Below are 21,902 nucleotides of genomic sequence, written 5' to 3'. Positions count from 1 at the left end.
CCATTTCTACTGGAAATGCCTTTTGGTTAAACTTTCAGCAAGGAATTTGCATTTGCACTGTTACATTTTTATAAAGCTTTAATGTACATAAAAACCAGCTTCTTGTTTAAGTGAAAATAAATGGAAGGTTGTCTTTTTGCACTAGTAATGTTGTGGAGTTGTATTTTGTCTCGCATCAATTATATCGTCGGTTATATCGTTATCGCAAATTTTCAAATATATATCGTGATAAATATTTTTGGCCATATCGCCCTGCTCTACTAGCAAGGACTGAATGTCTCGATCAGTAAAGAATAGTTTATCAGTTAGTTTTTTCCCTCCCTTAACAACAATCTGGTCTATTTTAGGCCACAGGCTTATTATAATGTTCTGGTTTGTTGCATAAAACACTACAAAGCATGTGAAGATTAACAGTTTGTTAACATGAATTTCACATATCCTAAACGTATTAATGAAAATGGAAAATACTTCCATGCACAAGGGTTCCTGTTTGTGAAAAGGGAGCTGCGTTTTAATGCAAGTGCACATATTTCTTGGTGAAAAGTGGGTTTTTAAAAATGTTTTATTTTGAAACTGATGGGAATGTGCGCTAAAAAAAGCTGTGTTTTAAAATGCAAGACATAAGAAGCAGCAGGGAAATGTAATCAGTGTTTTGTGAATTGCAAAATTTACTGTTAAATGTTAATCATTGTAGGAATAGGACACAGTTGGACGTCATAGTTTAATGCCATGACAGTTACATGAATGTCAGAGGAAGTCGTGGACATGCAACCGTTTCTTCACAAAACAGAATTTTACTGCATTTAAGGCGATAACAATGGAAATATTACAGTTTGAATGCTTGTTCATTAGAAAGAATTGTAAATGCTAAAATCTAAATGTACAAATTGATGAGTTTGTATTTTTAAGGATACAAATACATTCCTATAGAGACATTGGGCAGGAGTACATATAATCCACAAAGGTTAAGTCTATACTTCTGCCAGTGAAACCTTAAGAAAATATGCTCTTCCTGTGATTAAGGGGGGCCTGCCTTGCCTTTTCATACATGCTGACGTAGGATCTGAGGAGGTCTTCGATCGTGTGGGCCTGAAAAAGAAAAGAATGATTCTTTTTGTGCAAATCTTTCACATCATATTTTATTCTCCTTAACATTTATTGGCATTCATTCTAAAGGAAATTCTGTGTTTTGTCATGCATCAAAATACATTCAAAGCCCGTCACTCACATTTGGGGTTTCACAGACAAAGGTGATGCCCCTGAACATGGTGCCGATGGTCATCTGGAAGGAGTTGCCTTTGCTGAAATATTCTGTGATGCGGCTGAACTCGTGCATTATCATTGTGTCCTAAAAGAGTTTCAAGTAATGCAATGTTATTTGCAAATAAGCACAAATGACCTTAGGCTACTGTAAAAATATAAATATATTGTGCTTTTTATTGAACATACCTTTGTTTCTGGGTCTACTAAGCGAACCCCTTGCTTATTGATGCCGATCAGAAGTATAGCTGGGTAGCTAGATTCACATGTTTGCTGCAAATGAAACAACGTAACATCAGTTTCCTCAAATTCTTGCGGGCCAGTGTGTCTGTCACTTACTCCAGCTAACTCACTTTAACTTCAAAGAAGGCACAGCCAAAGGTTGGCCAACTTGAAATGATTTTTAGGAAGTCGATTTTGGCTTCGTCCACTGTGATGCCACTCTGCTGCTTGTATGAGGAGATGATGTGCTGCAAGAAAAACAATAAAGCATAAAATAGCCTTACACCGGAGCTCCAATCCCATCTTCTGAGACATGAAATAGACCATTTGGGGGGTGCTTCTGTACAATTTGTTCTTTACCTTCTTCCATTCATCAGGGGACATGATCTTTTGCTGGTCAGCAGGAACCAGGTCCTTCAACATTTTGGGGATCATGACGAACTGTGACATGTCTGATTCTACTTTGACTCTGAATAGGAGCCCACCCAGGGTAATCATGTCTTCTTTGGTGCAGTCGTGGTATCCCCGCAGGTACTTCGATCGTTCCTGCAAAGAAGCAAATTCGAGGTAAGATATCGTGACAATTATTCATCTTAAACATGAAAAGAATCTCAGTGAATAAAGAGAGTGGTTGTAATATAGATACCTGTGGGAAATGGAAAGTGAGATCTGCTTTCACATCTTTCCCCGGGTTCACATTGAACCAGAGCTTCCTCTTAAAGAGCACCAAGGAAGGTAAATTGGTCTGAGTGACTAAAAAAAGTGAGATTTACACTGATTAGATCTGTCAAGGCAAAGACATGCATAAAAAAAAAGTGACCGCAGTTGGTTTACTCCATTACCTTCTTTCCCCTTTTTTCTTTTTTTGGGGACGTCTGAGGTTATCTTTAGACTGTCAAAGAAATATTTATCCTCCTCCATGCTCACCGTCTAAGAATTGAAACCAAAAAAGCTTCGTCACATAAAGGAAAAAGATGTATTTGTTACATATGGACTGTATTGTGATATTGTGCATAGCATTTTTGTCTTTTCTATCAGATCACTGTGCAAGCTAATGTCTGATCGAAAACACTGAACTGACAGTGTTAGGCAACACCACCTTGGTTAGTGTTTTCAGGTACAGGCCGTATCCTTCAGGTGAGTACAGAATGAGCTGAGAGGCGATGCTGATGCACATGTCTCCAATTGTGGTTGTTGATGTCACCTCGACTATCTGCGCCACAGCAAGGACAAGAAATCATGATAACATTAAATCGACATTTAATGGCAAAACTGATTCTTAATCTCTCTCTTATGGTTAATACAACTCCAATGCCAAGAAACCTGTGACACTATGTTAAATGTGTCACAGCATTGATGAGCCAAATGTTTTTAATTTGTAAAAGGTCTGGACATCAGGTAGTTCAGCACCTGGACTCCTCTACTACTAAGCAATCCTGTTGTAAAAGCTTCAGTATGCAATTTTACATTGTCTTGCCGAAATATGCACAGACTTCCTTGGACGACACGTCATCTGGATGGGAGCATATGTTGCTCTAAAACCTGCATTGGTCGTTTCTTTTCAGATATGCAAGCTGCCAATTCCCTGTGGCATCAGAGATCCAGGCTTTTTTTTTTTTTTGCCTTAGTCCATTTTAAGAGAGCTTTATCCCAAAGAAAAAGAAGGCAGCATATCTGGAACATGGGATATTTGGTCTTCCCAGTTTTACATTCAGGAATAATATGCTGAAAATTTCCCACAATTTGCAAATGCAATGTTTTGCAGATGGTGAACCTCTCAGCTTTACTTCTGAGAAGCTCCGCCCCTCTAAGATGTTCTTTTTATACCCAGTCATGTTATTGATCTATTGCCACATAACCTAGACAGTGCAATAATATTCCTGCAAAGGTTTCTTTTTAGGTTTTCTAGCCTTTGCCAATTTTTTTGAGCTATGTTGCTTCGATCCAAATCAAAATGACTGAATATATTTCATCAAATAGCAAAATTTAACCCTTTCATGCAGAATTATGACAACCTCGATCAGGATTTTTTATTCATCTTTAGGCTTGAAAAGATGAATAACAATGCTTAAGAAAAAAATCATGATCAAGGTTGTCATAATTCATGCATGAAAGGGTTAAATAACAATAATTACAATGAAACACATCATACATCTATAGTAATATTAAACGACCAGTAGGTGGCAGGGTATGGACACATCAGTGTCCAATGTAGTGGTTTATGTGCAAGTATATCATCAACACTGACACAAACTCAAGAAAACAGCATTTGGATAGTTGTCCACTGTAGTGACCACTATGCGTCAAAGGGGTAAACATTCAAGTTTAAACATTCAACATGATTTCATGTTCTATTGTGAATAAAATAGGGATTTATGAGTTGTGCAAATGATTGCATTTTTTAAAATTATCATTAAATCCAAAAATTGATTGAATGCAGGTTCTTACATCAGTTGTATCATCTGGGAAGTGGACTTTCTGGAAGATCTTAGGGCTGTTCTGTTGGATAGCGTCCACTTCTACGAAATGGGGAGGAAGATTCCTGGGCTTCTTACTGAGTATACAAAACAAATGAAGTTACACACACAAAAATATATTTATGTGGAATTTCAGATCACTAAGTTACAATACCGTGGATATGTTTTTTTTAAAAAAAAATTAAACTCAGTAAACTCAGCTGATAAACTTTTTTGTGGTTTCTAAAGTGTGCATTGTGGTAATTTTGGGGGCCAGCATTTACCAGAGAGTAGATTCTGTCAGTTAGATTTTCATCACAATTTAATACCAGTTTTAAAGCAATGCTATTTCTAAAATACGGACAACCACATTTTGAAGTATCAAAATAATCAGTAATTCTAATCTTCTCAGGATTTTTGTTTCTAAATAGTGTTCGTATCGCCAGGCTGACCTGCAGATCTCCTGCAGCCTCTCCAGGCAAAGAGCAGCCAGTGGGTATCTGGGCCGCGACTCCAGGAAGCACTGTGTGTGTTTCAATAAATCCCAGCTGGGCGGGAACAAGCCTGAACACAGCCACATCAGCTGCCACCCACGCTCCATACTCAAACTGAAGTGAGGGGAAGAAAGAGAAAACGATATGATGGAAATGGATTTTTTGTGATTATTGTTTTGGTGTCTTTCCGACACAGTGAAGCACACTGGAGAACCTGTTGCTGTTGGCGGTCATCTGTCTCATGATCTGGCAGTAAATTTCATCGCGCAGTTCTTCATGCTTTGTGGCTGGACCAAAGATCTGGTCGGTCAACTCTACGGGACTGCGGACATGTTTGATGGGGTAGTCGCCCATGTACTTCAGGATGGGTAGAGGCTAACGTTAAGGACTCACTCAAACGACATTAAAATTAGACATGGCTCTTTCCTCTTTAGATTACAGACAAACTGCTGAAGAATTTGGTACCATACTTTCAAATATCTGCCTATGTGAACCAACAGTATGGATGCTAGTTAAACTGTGGTTTAGTCATAAGAAAACATCTCAGCAATCCATAAATGCAGGTACCAGTTCATGTGTTTTTTAAAAGGATATCAGTGAAGGCACTGCAGGCCAGGTTGCTGAGCTCAGAGTTGTTGACCAGCACCTTCAGGAGTGGTTGCTTGAGAGGCTCTCTGGAAATGACCCACAGTTTCTCTCTGTTGCCTCCTTTGTATCCTTGCCGACCGCCACTCACAGATCTGCGAGGGACAAAGAGCTTAAATATCGTCTGCACGAATGCTGTTCGATTTGCCAAATGAAGAGTCAAACATGAATGCCACATTTTTGAGAAGTGGCGTTTAGCTAAAAATACAAGAGCCTCAGTATTACCTGAAATTCTCAAGGGCAAACTCTTTCAAAGAGACAGGGGCCACTGTTTCTTCTCCTTGAACGGGGTTAAGAACTAGTGAAGCTCTCCTCTTATCCTGCTTTGGATTGAGTTGTTCCTGAAGGGTCAGAAGCAATTTGCCAGATAAACTACAAGAGGGCGTTATGTGATGTGAACTAACAGAACTTGTGCATCTCTCACTGCATAGACTTAGAAGCGCACGATGAAAAATCTTCATGTCTGTAAAGATTTTCTGTTCTTTAGTAAAGTCTTTACCATTAAAACACCATTAAAAATGAAATCAGTGATTTGCCTATACCTGAGCTCTGATAAACTAGTCATAACTACTCAACATGTAAGGTAAAGTCAACTTTACCAGCATTTCACTAGTCGGCTCGGTAAGAGTTGGCAGGAACAGCAATATTTTCTTATAGACTGCACCAGAGCTGCCAGTGCGCTTGTTGGTGGCGATGAAACAGCTCTCATTAGGGGCACTTTTTTCTTTGTCTACTTGCAGGAGGTCACCTCGCTTACAAACCAGAAACAGCGGGTCATCTGCAGAAGCGTACAGAGACAGACAGACGTGAGTGTTTTGGTGTGCGTGACTGTATTTATGGATACTGAACATGCTGTAGACTCTTACCTGATTTGCTAGAGTCCTGCTGAGCGGTTGCAAACACTGAGCGCTGTCTCAGCCCTTCCACATTGCTCTCTATCAGTGTTACAATTTTCTCAGCTTCAGGAGACTTCAGGACATACTCTCCTGTGATCGTGATCAAGCTAATGGTCTGGGCACTGTCACTAAATGGGTCATAATCATCAGTGTCAGTTTTATTAGATTCTTTTAAAGGCACAATTTAAAAATCTTTTTAAGAAAGTAAATAGAGCAAATTTACATACACACAGACATAAAAATGTGAGACCGTACCTCTTCTCCTGGACTTTCCTAACTGCTATGTAAGGAATTTCATGAAGTTGCCTATTTCTCTCGTCCATGAAGAAGATGCCAGTCCAGTTTATAGCCACAATAAATCTGCTTTTGGGCAAAGGTGGTCCTGTGGACAGATATGGTGTTGCAGATTTTAAGTAGTGAATTGGAATTCATAAATGCTAGTTAGCAGAAGTAAAGTTTGCAATACAAATGTGTAACACGGCAACATTCACTTGTAAAAGGATTGTATATCCCAGCCTCTGTGTGAAAAAAGCTGTGCGCAGACTCACCTGACATCATTGTGACTTCAAAAAACTTTGAAAAGTGGATTGCCCACTTCTTGCGTGCGATGTCCACCAGTTCTCCTTTTACCTCATCCGAGTTTTGCCTCCCACTGACATAAGGACCCTACATGAGGTAACGACGATTGTGAGGGTGCCTTTATGAGGCGTTATGTTTTAAAACAATCCATGCTGACCATACATAAAATAGACTGATTTACCTCTTTGTGTGCTGAGCTGATGAACTGGGTCCATCTTGTTTTAGACTTGCTTTCAATAAGCTGGGTGGTGATGCACTCATTAACCACTTTGGTGACGTTCTCAACGCTATACTCGGAGCCAAACATGATGTAATAGTGCATTATTGCCAGCTGGATATAATCATCATCCTGAGTAGATAAAGTACAACTTTATTAGATACAGTTGACAAAATGTTTGGAGAACATCATGATAAAATTTATAGTAGAATAAAAAGTGGACAAATAAGAAATAGTTGACCTCACTAAGTAACTTATTTGAGCTGCAAAATATTTGAAAACTACAAAATGCCTGCTGATATACTGTTTAGCACCACAGTATAGTAAATTTTACATTTACAGTTATCTAGTTTCTTACTCTTAATTTGTTCATTTAAGAATCACAATTATTGCATTTACTCTAAAAACACAATGGATGAAAAAAATAAATAAATAAAACTTTACTGATAGATTTTCTTGTTTTCCAAATCCTTCCTTGTTCTTTAGTGAGACACAGGCAATAGAAACTAGCCGTGAACAAACATCTACAAATTTCAGGCTAAGCTAGTAGGAAATGGTTGCCCGTCTATGCGTCTGACAGCCACAAAGCAATGTAAGCAGTCAGCTATTCCATTTAAATTAACATCGGCTTTCACTTTCCTAGTCGTTATATTTTTCCAACTCTTTGGCCGTTACATACATCCCACCATGTATCCAAGCTAGTTGTTCACTTTCTTCTTCTGTCTGCCATTTGCTTAAACGTTAGCTAAGCTAAAGCCAAGCTAAGATGTCTTATAAGGCTTACAGGAGCTGCAAGATTGAATGAGAGGTTTCTGTGGGTTTGTCAGTTGTTCTATTGTTACAATATAAATCCTGATTAAAGAAGGATATTAAAATAATTATTCATGAGTTACTTCTCAGACTGCAGCAGTTTTACTGGCTTTAACTGTTTTACGTGATAAGGCAGCTAGCTTATCACTGGAAGAGACTGCAGTCCTTTACAAAACCTTGCCATGAAAATGAAGGCATTTTTATTTTATTTTGAAAGGGGAGTGCCTTGGAGGCTTTTTTATATTTAAGGTCTTTTAAGCGTTGGCCCAGCAACAATTAGTGCCCCTTTTGTGCTTTATTTTGTACATAAGATGAAAATACACCAGAAAAGTAGATGTGCATACTGCGATTTTGGAACTTAATAGCCTGAGTGTCATGAGCGGTGACTGTAAATAAAATGTATTAGTATTATTATTATTATTACACACTGTTTTCCGTAATATTTCAGGAAAAAAGAAAAAGCCTTACCTTATCACCAACGTACTCTCCTGCCTTGATTCCTTTGATGATCTGCCTGTAGATAAGATCTGTGCTGACTTCATCTAGTTTACTTTCGTGCCAGGGTGTGAACAGTTCCTTGCGGAGGGACAGCGACCATGGGGTATCCTTCTCCAGTCTGCCTTGCCTCCTCATCTCTTCCTCACACTGAGATATTGCATCTAGCACGTGTGCCCCAGAGTTCCCCAGAGACCACATCTGGTGACGAGAAGTCAGCAGAGTTTGAATGAGTGTGGCAAACTGCAAATCTTTCTGCACTGGACTAGTCTGAACCTACAGTCAGAAGATACAGAGTACCCAAGCCTTGATGTAGAATCAGAAGCTTTCACTGACCTTGTCATAGAGCCTAATGTACAGGGAGAATCCGTAGGTGTCTTTGAGACCGATGTCATTGGCCACATCTTGGCAGACTTCCTCAGATGTGGAGGACGAGTTCAGTTGTATTTCAATATTTCGACCATCCTGTATTGCCACAGTCGTATCAATGGGTTTCCTGGTCCTGGCAGCCTTTCAGTGCAGGGTAAGAAAGAAGAAAAAAACCAGTTGTTTCCAACCACAATTCAAATTTTGCTGCTGCTGGCCAAAAGTTAAAACTAAATAAACAGTGACCTCAGCACCATATTGGAGCACCTTCTGCTTTTTACCTGTAGCTCTATCCAGCAGGGCAACTCTTTTCTTGGTCCATTGGCTACGATACGTTTCAGGCGCTCAATGCAATACCCCCTGTAGTCATATGGCCCTCTGCGGAGAAAGTTCTCTAAATACTGTGAAGCACAGAACAGGACACAGTAAGCAACACGATAATACCTCGGCTAAATTCAACTAAAGTGGCATGACAAGGATTAACATGAAGTTTGAGGCAGGATTAATAAAATGACTTCATGTAGACTGACCTTCCTAAAGAGGTCTGTTGGAGGGAAAATCCCCAGACAGATGGAGAGGAGAATCCACCCTTGCATACGATTCCTCCTGTCATTGTTTTTCAACAGCTGTTTACAGATCTGACAATAGATCTCATCCCTGCACAGAGAGAGAACCAAAAAAATGAAAAAAGTAGGTAACATCTTAAAATACAGCCCATAACCACAGTTCCCTGTAATTAAATGGAATTGTAGTTATTATAATCGAAATGACAATGTAATCATATTTATCTACAAATACTTACATTTAAGTACTGCATATGTAATTTTAATTGATGTCTAAGTAATTTTAGGCAGCCTGTGTAAATCCCAGAAAGTTGACTCGTTTTCAGTGGGAGAAACCTTTCATCACACATCCAAGTAAATACGGCCCACAGCCCAAAAACTATAGCCCGTCTAGTAAGATGAGAAAATGATTGTTTTTCTGCAAAATTAGCATACAATTTCACACTACTTAAAATTACTTACACACATTTACCTACAGTTATTTACAGATATATCATATTGTTCATTCTTCAAAATACTTGTAAGGCAGCATTTACCATATGCCGTGTTTTGACAGAGCATAGCCGATGATGATGTGAATTTTTTCCAAGTCTGAAAGTGGCCTTTGCAGCGTGGTACCCTCTCCAATCATAACATCCTCTTCTCCTGTCAAGTTTTCTGGCTGGTTACGATGACAATAATACAAATAACAGTGATAATAATAACAATTGCCACAGAGTTTGTGTTATGAACCAGTGACAGAAAAAAAAGACAGAATGAAGAGTATTATAATCACCTCCTCGGGGATAGAAGAGGCTCTTCTGTCAAACTTTTTCTTGTTCTTCCTCAGTATTTTCTGTCCGAGAATGACATCATTACTAGAGGTTAAATAGTTAGATTGTTTTTTTTTTTCAGTGTAATAATAAGATATATGTAATAGTTTACCTGGTCCAGTCCCACCAAGTTGCTCAGCCTCCTGCCCTGCCTGCTGGGTGGAGCCTGGGGCGTGTTGCTTGATGCCACTGATATGGCATCTGAGGATTTGGGTTCTGGTATATCCCCCATGAAGCGCAAAATGATCCACCATATAGTCAGACATGCCTGGAGGTGAGGAGAGGAATGAGAAACTGTTTGTGAGGAGAGAAATCTCTTGGGTTAATAGTGATACGGCTGTGACTCGTTCCCGTCTGACTTCTCACCAGTGTGTCACCCTCATCGTCGTGATGCAGAAGAGACTTCTTGAGTCGGTAGGGTATGTGCGTGTGGCTGGCGCTGTCCTGGAAGTAACGCTGGCTGAACCTGTAGAATGAAAACTCATCACCGTCGTCCTCAAAGTCATCGGTCTCCTCCTCCTTATCTTCATCCACCGAAGGGGTCGGGGATATCGAGTTTGATGGTGGGGTGACTATCAACTCTGGCTCCAAGAGCTCAGAGATTATCTTTACAGGCTCTGGACTGCTGTGACTCGTCTTTGGAGGGAAAAGAGAATTTATACCAGATCTTAAACGCACACACTCAATGAAGAAAAAGTAGGACATGTTAACATGACAGAATTAGAATCAGCTAACCTCAGATTCTGAAGTTTCTTCGTCTGCTACATTGACTGAAGGCGTGACGGGAAGATCTTCGTCGTCTGAATCGTGCTCTGACTCTGACTTGGTTTCATTGTCCAGTATCTGTGAGACCTCCTCCAGCTGTTTTAAAACTAAAGCCTTCGAGACAAAAGAGACAAAAAGGTTTGAAAGTAGGCTCCTTTTCAGAGTGCAACTTGTGCAACTTTACCTTCCAAGATGCTGAGCACTCACCGTGTTCATCATGGACTCAACTTCCCTTCTGGCCAGCACTCCTCGCCTTTGCGCCTGCAGCCGTGTGACTGCCTCTCTCTTTTTCTTCAAGTCCTTCCTCGCCACATAGCCTCGTACCTAAACCCGATCAATCAGTGCAATTTAAAGCAAATTATTTAAGAAATAACAAAAATATCAGTAATTAATTAAATACACAACAACCGATATGTAACGTAGATTTTGATAAGATTTGATAAAATATCCTAATTTCACTATAAAATGCTTAAAATTTGATCAAATACAGCGATATTTTCCAATATTCCAAACAATAAAAAACAACTACTTGTAACATATTGCACTAAACAGTTCCTACATGAGAGTACATGCCTGTGCTTGTATGACGACTGCTGCTTCTCGCTGCTTTTGGTACTTTGCCTGGAGTTTCCGGCTACGGATTAGTGCTGCCAGCCGCTCAAAGCCGCGCTGAACCTGGTCAGACCGAAAGAGGGAAGCAAACCTGAGGTGAGTCCTCCCTAAACATCAAGGCAGCTACAAGCTCTGACTTCTATAAAAAGTTATTGAACCTTTGTTTTCATGTAGGCTCTCCAGGACCGCTGTAGCACCACGGCTGCCGAACGCTTCCTCAGAAAAGACTTTCTAAAAGAGATTTGAAGCAAAGAACTTAAGTTATTAAAAAGGTGTATTTTTAAGCCTTCATATGTGCAGTCCTTTCCTCTTATGTGTCCCCTCTGCACTGGATATGAATGTGTAGGATATCCTGCACCTGTCTCTCTGTCCAAGCATGACTCTCTGGATCACCAAAGCTACCCTGCTGAGCTCTTGTTCCCGCCGCTTTTCAAGAATAGAATCGTGAACATCCTGAAATAAAGAGAATTTCTTTTAAAAGACTTTCTGATATTGAAGAAAACTTCAATTGTTAATCATATTTCAAAAATGAATCCACATTAATGTGAATCCACATTAATGTAGATTCATTTTCTGCAATCATTCAAGAGAGATGTAATGTCTCTTTGATTTAGTGTTTCACTATGTCATGGCCACGATCATCTAAGGGGCAATCGTGGCTCAAGAGTTTGCAGTTCGTCTTGTAATCGGAAGGTTGCCGGTTCGAGTCCCGGCTCGGACAGTCTTGGTCGTTGTGTCCTTGGGTAAGACACTTCACCCATTGCCTACTGGTGGTGGTCAGAGGACCCGGTGGCGCCAGTGTCCGGCAGCCTCGCCTCTGTCAGTGCGCCCCAGGCTACATTGTAGCTGTGGTTACAATGTAGCTTGCCATCACCAGTGTGTGAATGTGTGGATGACTGAATGTGTAAAGCACTTTGGGGTCCTTAGGGACTAGTAAAGTGCTATACAAATACAGGCCATTTACCATCTTGTGCCTTGAGAAAAAGCTACAATACAACATGGTTAGAAGTTTTCGGCACCTTTAGGAAAACTTTGGTATTGCCTATTTTCCATTCGCCCTCCCTTTCGATCACCGCCTCACAGATGGCTTTACAACAGGCCGCAGCAGACTCCTGGAGAGACAGTAAAGAATATATCAGTTAAGAACTGATGAGAGAACCCAATAAAAGACTCATTTTCACATCTTGGGTTCCAAAAACAGGATGCATCATGACTTAACGGTATTGGGGTTGCAGACGGTCGTCTTCAGGAGCACCCTGTAGCGCTTTAAGAAGTCGTCGAACGTGTGTCGAATGGGAAATCCCAGCTTCCGAATACGGATGGTGTCGATCATGCCGGAGTATCTCAGCTGACGCATACACAGCTCTCTGTCAAACACCTAGAAGAGAACAAATTAAAGTGGTGATGAATATTCTCTTAACACAACAACTATCCAACCTTTTTATTTTTCAGGCTGGACTATGGGGTGATTTCCACATCTACAGTAAATGTCAGCAGTTCATTACTCTAAGCTTGATTTGAGTGTGTACCCAATCAAATGATCATCCAAGCCGAATTTGGCACATGTGAATATATCCGTGTGCCAGATTTTGATTCTATCAAATTGCAAATCTACCCAATGTTTATTCTCACTGTTTTATTTTTTACAACAGCTATTAACCTCAGAGAGGCTGGAAGAAAAGTAAAATACCTCTGAGGTATTCCATCTCAAAAATGTTTTCAAATTTTATTTTAACATTTTTTATGGTCCCGAGTTTGAACATATATGATGATTGCTGTGAAATTTTTTGCTCAAATACTTTTCAAGATCTATTTTTTTGAAAAATGGCCCGTCGACCCACCGGATATTTTTTTCACACTTTGAAATATGTGGTAATTTTTGAACATGAATATCTAAAAATCTATTGAAGATAAAACCCTGGAAAATTCAGTGCTTTTTTCATAGCAATCCTTACATATGCTCAAACTTTGGCTCATTAGAATTTTAGGTAAATTAGGGAAGGTCAAGCAGAAAATGTACAAAGCATTTGCTGATTTGAGACTTAATGACCCATTTGAATTTGAAGTGGTCCTGTGTGGACCACGATCACCAAGTAAGTGCCAGTCCTGCCAGCAGGTGCTTGGATTTCACAGGAGAACTGTGACACGTGGCACTGTGGACTAACAACGCTTTGCCACAATATTGGTCAGGGAGTTCAGAATGTGTGAACTTTTCGTGACTTCTAGTCTAAATCCAAAGGGTGAGAAAAGCTCAACAGATACTAGCGCAGCATTGTACTTTACTCTCTGTGATATCAGGTGATATTTAACAGGAAATTGGCTCCGTTGGTTTATGGCACAAAACAGAATGAGCTCTATTGCAAATGGTGGCAGTAAACATAAAAAAACAAAACAAAACAAAAAACACAGCAACATCCATATTATTTCGGGAAATGACAGGATTTAAAGGAAATGTCTTAATTTCAGCAAACATTAGTTTGCTGAAATACACTAGTTTGTCACAAGCTTCCCCCTCATTTCCCTTTCTTAGCATACATGATTGCTCAGTTTACACAGCAACTGTATGGTGTTGCCATGGCGGCAGAAGCAGTTGCTCATTCACCTCAGATTGCTTGCCATTGTTGGGTTTGAAACAGCGGATGAAGAAAGGCTGGCAGGCAGACAGAGCCTTCATTAGGGAGTCCAGAGACTGCCGGAATTGGCCGCTCAGTGTCGGCACTTGTTTGCGAGTGTCAGCCAATCCCTGTGAGGATGACATGTGACAGAAGGAAAAACTCAAAAATGAAGTCCTTGATACACCTGATCAAATAAACATTGGCAGCGTTATGAAACTAAATGACACAGGAACATTTATTGCAGTTTGCCCAAGGATCAGACATGACTTTATCCTTTCATACCCGCAGAGAGTTGCTTGGGGTCATGATGAACTTTTTATTTTTAACAGCCTTAATCCCATTGGTTGACAGTTCAGACTCAAATATGTCACGCAGTAGCTTATTGGCAGACATGTCAAGCATCTTAATGATGTCCGAACTGACAGCATCCCTGTTCTTTTCCAAGAAACCTGAGGAAGGAGAAAAAAGGCAACAACAAAGTATTACTGCGCTCATGAGCACCTTGCGTTGGCTGAGGTTTTAATATTTGCTGTTTGCTTGCCTACCATTGGAGTCGTACTGAACCAGGCCAGCGAAGTGACAAATCCCAAAGTTTGTGTCACGTTCACTCCTGGAGGCGATGTAGTTCTTGTGTCCTTTGTGGTGCTGGTTCAACTTCTCTAGCATCGTAGCGTCTGTACCCTAAGGCCAACCAAGTGATTCTTTTGAATAAAAAAGCTTCTGCAGCAGGGCAGAACCTTAAATAAGAAACCTCAGCAGAAGCATACCTTTGGAAAGTGGCTCTCTTCATCAACAAGAGCCAGCACATTACATTGCATTCCAGCTAGAAGGTCGAGAATCTTCTGATTGTCGCTAAAGTTGATGTTATCCCACATGACGCCCTGCTTCATGTACTCCTTCTGCTCGAGCTTGAAGATGTGGGCCACGAAGAACTGCTGCAGCTTCTCGTTGGCAAAGTTAATGCAAAGCTGCTCAAAACTGTAAAATAAACGATGGCTTGTAAATAGTGATAACTGTGAAAATTAGATGCCTTAGTATACCACGAAATGTCTGATCGTCTAATGTTTCATAAATATGTCAGGGCGGCAGTGCAACGGCTGTGAAAGCTTAAAGATATCTGAGAAATACGTTTGACTCAACTAATCGAATGGATAAAAATGAAGATACTGGTAATGTACACTCACAGGCCACTTTATTATGTACTTTATTGGGTTCAGCTGCTTGTTTCCTTAAATATCTAATCTATGCTGCTTTGCATCAACAGTTCAGGCTAAGGTTATTGTAGCTGAACAATGCTAAAGTGAAAAAGAGTGCTAGACTTTTTAGTTAACTAAATTAAAAAGATAAACTAGAGTTTAGAAAAAATCAAACTGAAATGATTTTGTGAAAATAAAAAATATATTCTTGTTATCATAACTTGTCTATTAAGGCTTTGACAAAAATGTTTATTGAGACTTTGGAAGTTTATGAGCCTGTGAGTCACCTGCTATCAATTTTTTTTTGTTTCTTAAATTGCAATGTCAGTACTGATTTTGTAAAACCTTGCTTTTGGCATACGCCCTAACTACAATAATAGCTATAAAGAGTAAAACCAACACTGAAACTAATAAAAATTTATAACAACAATAAAAACTAAACTAACATAAACTAAACTTAATTCAAGATGAAAAGTCAAAATGAAAAAAATATCTGATGAAGTACAAAACAGGAATAACAGAAAAAAACCCTCCTGACCTGTTAGTGTTGAAGTTCTCGAAGCCAAAGATGTCAAGCAGGCCGACGGACAGGTAGGCTGATTTGGAGTTGCTGGTCAGCTTCTTGTAGATGACACTGTTGATTTTCTTAACAATCCATATGAACAGCTTATTGTAGATCGCCTGAGAGAACAGAAACCCAGCAGAGTTACATTTTAGTGGAGTTCTGAAACACGCAAACTGTTTATTCTTTTCTATATTTAATTGTTTCTTTTGAGCTCTGCACCTGACCCACATGTTGGTGACGATGCGTGTGGATTTTTACACGTCTTGTACCTTACAATCATAAGAAATCAGTCAATCTACACTGAAGCTCATCAAGGAAAAGTAAGACGAGAGTTTTCTAAAACATGCTGAGTAACTGTAGCAACGCTGTAAGCACCAGTCAAAGGTTGGAAACCATCTGCTCTATCACAGTGAAACTGGAACGCTTCCTCATAAAGTACAGCGTGCAGCATTTACAGGGCCCAGGTTTCTTTCATCCTAAGCCAGGAACCAATAAGGAAGCAGTGATTTAAAATTGCTGGCTCTCCCTCATTACCTTCACAAAGGCGTCTCTGCAGTCAGCTGCCTGTTCACAGCTCAGAGGTTTAGTCACCATTTCGCGGTTGGTCTTAAAGGATCGATGAGTCAGATTGGTCGCCAGGGTGGGCTTCTCCACCTTTAAGCACAAGAAACAGAAAAAAAAACCTTTACTAGTGCTATTTAATAGCAAAGTAGATCTTACCTGCTAATAGAGAAGGAGACCCACCTCCAGTAGTGATGCCGCCACATTGAAATGTTCTGATTTGCTGACTTCACTGGTTTCCAGGTTATTTTGAGTGTTGGCTGATGGAAACACAAATTCACACATAAGACACAAACAGCACAATAACAGCTGTAAGGAGTAATCCTGTGAAATGAGGTCAGTGTGAGTTTTAAAAGATATTACAACCAGTCAGGAGATTTAACCAAACCACTTCCAACTACACAAGTACAAGTCACAAATGTATCTAGCTTGGAACATAAAATAATGCTAATGCACAAATCCAACAGATGCATCTAGGGACCAAAAGCTGATGGTGAAATTAATATTCTTTTGGTTCTCTGGTGTCAGTGAAACAAAGAAACTTTCATTCATTCCAAAACAGCTGTTCCAAAGTTCTAACCATCCATTCGCTTCCGCTTATCCTTTTCAGGGTCGCTGGAGCCTATCCCAGCTGTCATAGGCCAAGAGGCGGGGTACACCCCGGACAGGTCGCCAGTCTGTCGCAGGGCCAACACACAGGGACAGACAACCATTTGCACTCACATTCACACCTAGTGGTAATTTGGATTATCCAATTAACCTATCCCCACAAGCTGCATGTCTTTGGACGGTGGGAGGAAGCCGGAGTACCCGGGGAGAATCAACGCAAACACATGCAAACTCCACACAGAAAGACCCCGGCCTGATGGTGGAATAGAACTTAGGACCTTCTTGCTGTGCGGCAACAGTGCTAACCACCGTGCTGCCAAAGTTATATGTAAAAAATCATGACACTATCTCTCAACTTTGTTTGGGAAACGGTGACATGAGCCAAACCAATAAATCAACTTCTCCATTTAAAAAAATAATAATAATTTCATTGACAAATTCAAAGTGTAGAAATGATTTAGTCTTATGTAATTCAGGTGCTCACTGCTATTCAGTTTCACTGTTGTATAACTAGCTGCCTGTTTATGGAACAATAAATCCGTTCACTCATTTAATAATAGATCTGAACAGACTGCAATCTGCCATAGGTATCATCAGGCCTACTGATGCTCTTATTTATTATATGCTTGTTTGCTGATCAAAATCTAGCATTGATAAAATTAGGAATGGAGATATGTTTGATTAAACGTTAGGCAACACTTGAATAGCTGTTCTGCTGAAATCTGATAGGGAAATGATTTTAAAGATAAACTAAGCTCCATTATGTGCAGGCTAAAATCTTTACATAGTTTCTAACTCTGTATCCTCACCCTCAAAGCAGACGTTTCCCAGGTGTAGTACGGCCGCCAGGAGCTTGAAGATTTCATGACAGTCTTTTCCTGAGAAATTCAGCGTTTTTAGGGCGGAATTAATACGACTGTAGTCTTTGGCATCGTCTCGTCCTCCACAAGCAATGCAGTTGCCCTGAAGAGTGAGAGACAAGATTTAGAATAGCTAGGAGAAAGCAGGGGTGTCAAACATAAGGCCTCGGGGCCAGAACAGGCCTTGCAAAGACTCCAATCTGGCCCACAGGACAGCTTTGGAAAATGTGAAGGGGTGCGTAGATTTAAAACTTTTCATTGTATTTTCATAAGTTTTACAGCTTTGCCAATTAATAATTAACAATACTGCAATTTATACTACACACTAAAGTAAATGACTAATAGATTACATGACATACAATTTCTTATTTTTCTACTATCTAGTGTAGAAATGTCTGTTTTGTTTTGTTTTTTACAAAAAAGAAAAAGAAAACTTGCTGTGAATTAATAAAACCTTTAAAACTACAGGACAGTCTGGGCAATGAACTAGCAGAATTTTTTCCATAAATTACACGACATCACAATAACTTCACCAGCAATGCGGGCAGTCACAGCCTTCCTTATTGCAATACCTTGGTAAGGAATTTGTATTCCTTGGCATTCCCGAGGCTCAGGCGTTTTTTCTCCTCTGCTGAGATTCCTGCCAGCAGGCAATAAAATATGTGGTAATTTCGCTCCTCCAGAGCCTGAGGTTGCAGAGGAAAAAATTAATCATTAGTGTTACAAAATGATAAACTCACGCAAGTTTTTATGCGGGCTGGGTGGGAACATGTTTACTTTAGCTTCACTCCTCTTGTTGATGGTACTGATAGTGACAATGGCAACAGCAGCACACGAGATTAAGCCAACAACAGCACATCGACTGAAACAAACTCTTCAGACGTAGCGTGTTGTGTTTTTACTGGTTTACCGCACATTCCCGCCCCGTGGAGAGATAACAAAGGTTGTCTTAACAGAGCTTACTCACCTGACGACAGACACGAGACTTTTCCAGAAGATACTGCTCCACGCGTGCACCCTCAATCACTCCATCCCTGTTGAAGAAGATTTCCAAATATTTCCCAAAGCGGCTGGAGTTGTCATTGCGGATTGTTTTAGCGTTTCCAAAAGCTGAAATGCAAAAAGAAAAAAAAAGTTGTTGTTGTTCATCCATGCCATAAAGACAACATTTAATAATGACTGTGCACTCTTTGGCTGGTGTTTTCTACCTTCTAGAATCGGGTTGGACTCCAGGATCTGCTTCTCAATCCGCTGCTCAGAGAGCTCACCGCTGACGGCTGCCAGGTACTGCAGGATCAGTTTAGTGCTCTCGGTCTTCCCTGCTCCAGACTCCCCACTTACAGAGATGGATCAAATCAATGAGCAGTTGTAAAGAATCAAATTCAGATATTAAAGATCCTCAGTGATATAACAGACGCTGACCTGATGATGCAGCACTGGTTTTTTTGATGGCGAGTCATGTTAAAGTAACAGGCCTCAGCGATGGAAAAGATGTGGGGCGGGAGCTCTCCCAGTTTTCGCTTATGGTATAACCTCACCTGGAGACAAAAAGGAGGGTACGCGTGTGAAGTAGATCACTGCGATATTACAGTGAAGTCATCAGCTGCGCATATCCTTACCTGCTCTTCTGTGTATATTGGAAAATCTTTGTATGGATTCACGGCCACCAGCACCGAGCCCGTGTAGGTCTACACAATCATAGAAATGTTGCATTAGAAAAGAATCTCCTTCAACTTTCTCCACTTACTACGTGTTTATACACAGTCAATAGTTATTATTAATCTCTGGCTCTATTCCACAACATCTCCCTGAATCTGAGAGTTTTTCCTTCCCACTTTCAAAGTGTTTGCTTATGGGGGTCATCTGATTGTTGGGGGCTTTCTCTGTTTTCTGTGTATTATTGTAGGGTCTTTACCTTACAAAATAAAGTGTCTTGAGGCTGTTGTTGTGATTTGGTGCAATATAAATAAACTGAATTGAACTGAATTGAAAATTTAACCAAAATGATGTTAAGGGTACATCCTGTGTGTGGAGTGACAAGATACTTAATGTTGCTCTTGTCAAATGATCCAATGCTATTTTCAATCACGGCTAAAAACAGAGCAGTTATTAAAGTTATTAGAATGCTTACTTATATCTGCTACTTATGTCTATTCATATCCATCTCATTATGTCAGACACTAAATAAAAAGGTAAGAGTATGAACATTTAGAAAGTTTGTCCACCGGACCTGTAAAATGATAAATGTTACAGCGTCTGTGTTTTTATTTGCGACTCAGTAAATGTTTGTTTTTTTTAACTCTTGAATAAAAAATGTACTGTCGCTAGTAAAAGATAGTGAAAATTAAATGTTCGACAGTGAAGTTTGTGCAAATTTGGAGTCTGCCTGGAGATTTAAAATGTTCTATTGTTCTGATTTGCCACAATTGAATCAAAGTTGATTAAAAGAAAGAAATCCCAGCGAGAGAAAGCTGAACAGCTCATGTGAGGCTGGAATCAAACATCAAGGGAAGATGTTTTAAGGTGTTCTGGGAGAAACGAACCGTTACAAATTAAAGGAATATTTCCTATAATCCATTATCAGGCCATCCAATTGTTCTTAACCACTTATCCAAATCAGGTTTGCAGATCCCTGCTGTCTTTGGGCAAAAGCGTTAAGTGTCTATATCAGGTCATTCACAGCGCGCTGGCCTCATGATGTGTAGATATTTTGAAAATTGAGTTGAATGAACCAAATCCATTTTACTTTTAATCTGCTTTTTATCCTCAGCAACTGTCTTCTCTGTCTTGTAATATATTTTTTCTATATTTGGCTCTGGGAGACGCTTTGCTGTGTCATGTTTATACAATGACAGTAAAGATAAAGATACTTGACTTAAAGTACAAGCGTCCAAAGCATGTAGGAACACTGGCGACAAAAATCATTTTTTCCTTCAGTGTGTTGCTCACATAGATGATGCCTTGTCTGTGTCTGAGCAGGAGGTTCCTGAGGAGACCGGCCTCCGTCATGTCCCCGAGTTTGATCATGTCGTCCACCCCCTCCACCGATGTAGGGTGCATGATCTTGAGGGAGGCTTCCTGCTCCGGTGACAACCTGCGCTCCTGAGGAAGGGTGAAAACGGGAATACACTCAGCAACATAACACCAACTGTTGCCGTTTTGGGATGTTTGACTTTTACCCTGTGAGAGTGCAAAAGCACTGTTTACCTTTCCCTCATCGTCCACCAGCAACCGCTGACCCGACGGTGTTACTTTGACCCTTGCTCCGATGGGCACCCCTATGCTCGAGTCCACCCAAACCCATTCCCCCTGAAAGCAAAAGACAGAAAGATTTCACGTTGTCCTTCAGGGACACGGGACTAGGTTTCAGTTTACGGGAACACAAAGTGACACTCGGTGGGGCGGCAGTTCTCTCAATAAAACTCACATCTCCAAAGTTATTATCTCGAGTTTGTTTCAGCCTTACCTTTCTCAACATCACAAGTTTCTTTTATTTCTAGTCCCTGGAGAGAAAAAGAAAAAGAAATCCATACAATGAGTTGCAATTACCAAAGTACTGACGATTTAAAGGGTTTCTTTTGGCTTTTTTAATCTGAACTGTGTTCAATGTCAGCGCTCAAGGTGTGCAGCGGTAAAACAAATCACAGAGCACTGTTAATGTCACCGTTAAAATGAAAACGGTCTACCCGATGATCCTTTGGTGTGGGATCTTCATTAATTCCCGTCTCGTTCCTCGTCTTTGCGTCTTATAGAATCCGTCTCCGTATGAGGAAGGATAAAACTCAGCGTGCCTATGAGTGACAGAGGTTTTATGACGCTTTGACTTTGGACTGACTGTAAGAGGAGGAAGAGAAATGGATCGCTTACTCAGAAGTGAATAAGGAACTTGTCACAGTGGAGTGATGTGTGTCTTTCTGGGCAATTTAGGGGAGCCCATCCAAATGTTTTTCACCTTGAACTTGCAGTATTCCTACTGAAGCTTATATCAGGTTACATCCACTACTACTACTGTACAGGACCAAATCTTAAAATGCACAACCTGCTGAAATCAACAAATCGTGCATCAGCGTGGTCATGCAGGTCATGTTGTTTAAATAAGAAGTTAAATAAGAAGATAATACATTTATTAAAGGAGATTTTACATAAATGTCCTTGGTGGTGGATTTACCAGGATCATATTGGATGGATGTTTATTGAGACTTTGGACCCTGCCTGTGTAAATTGTAGGAGACACAGCTGAGCATCTCCCTGCTGCTGCAATAAAAATGTAAATATGAGATTAGACTAGAGAGGGATCAGATTTC

The 21,902-nt window shown here is 40.2% G+C and overlaps 1 protein-coding gene across 1 annotated transcript; it reads right to left on the bottom strand.

The window, feature by feature from the left end:
• Positions 1–702: 702 nt before the first annotated feature.
• Positions 703–20,919, bottom strand: LOC146688185 (unconventional myosin-VIIa-like; the record flags this gene model as incomplete). The annotated part of the gene is made up of 48 exons (XM_085440419.1): positions 703–1,089; positions 1,229–1,348; positions 1,450–1,533; positions 1,614–1,730; positions 1,843–2,028; positions 2,129–2,235; positions 2,325–2,412; positions 2,582–2,695; positions 3,931–4,036; positions 4,391–4,546; positions 4,647–4,800; positions 5,027–5,172; positions 5,303–5,418; positions 5,677–5,855; positions 5,944–6,101; positions 6,229–6,355; positions 6,522–6,639; positions 6,734–6,901; positions 8,048–8,275; positions 8,411–8,584; positions 8,722–8,841; positions 8,971–9,097; positions 9,540–9,664; positions 9,779–9,838; positions 9,928–10,083; positions 10,182–10,451; positions 10,551–10,694; positions 10,788–10,904; positions 11,154–11,255; positions 11,351–11,423; positions 11,551–11,645; positions 12,212–12,304; positions 12,412–12,570; positions 13,795–13,935; positions 14,090–14,256; positions 14,353–14,488; positions 14,575–14,785; positions 15,542–15,684; positions 16,103–16,222; positions 16,313–16,389; positions 17,548–17,701; positions 18,171–18,284; positions 18,566–18,708; positions 18,807–18,934; positions 19,021–19,136; positions 19,218–19,286; positions 20,548–20,700; positions 20,806–20,919. Coding segments are annotated over 48 exons (6,369 nt in total), but the record flags the coding sequence as incomplete, so codon positions are not given.
• Positions 20,920–21,902: the final 983 nt, after the last annotated feature.

Source organism: Copadichromis virginalis, linkage group LG18 (genome assembly GCF_057382275.1).
Source record: "Copadichromis virginalis isolate Kocher_CV1m ecotype Utaka linkage group LG18, C_Virginalis_male_GT1.1, whole genome shotgun sequence".
Taxonomy (NCBI): domain Eukaryota; kingdom Metazoa; phylum Chordata; class Actinopteri; order Cichliformes; family Cichlidae; genus Copadichromis; species Copadichromis virginalis.
Note: the sequence above shows the minus strand (reverse complement) of the source record. Positions and strands in the feature narration are given on the sequence as shown.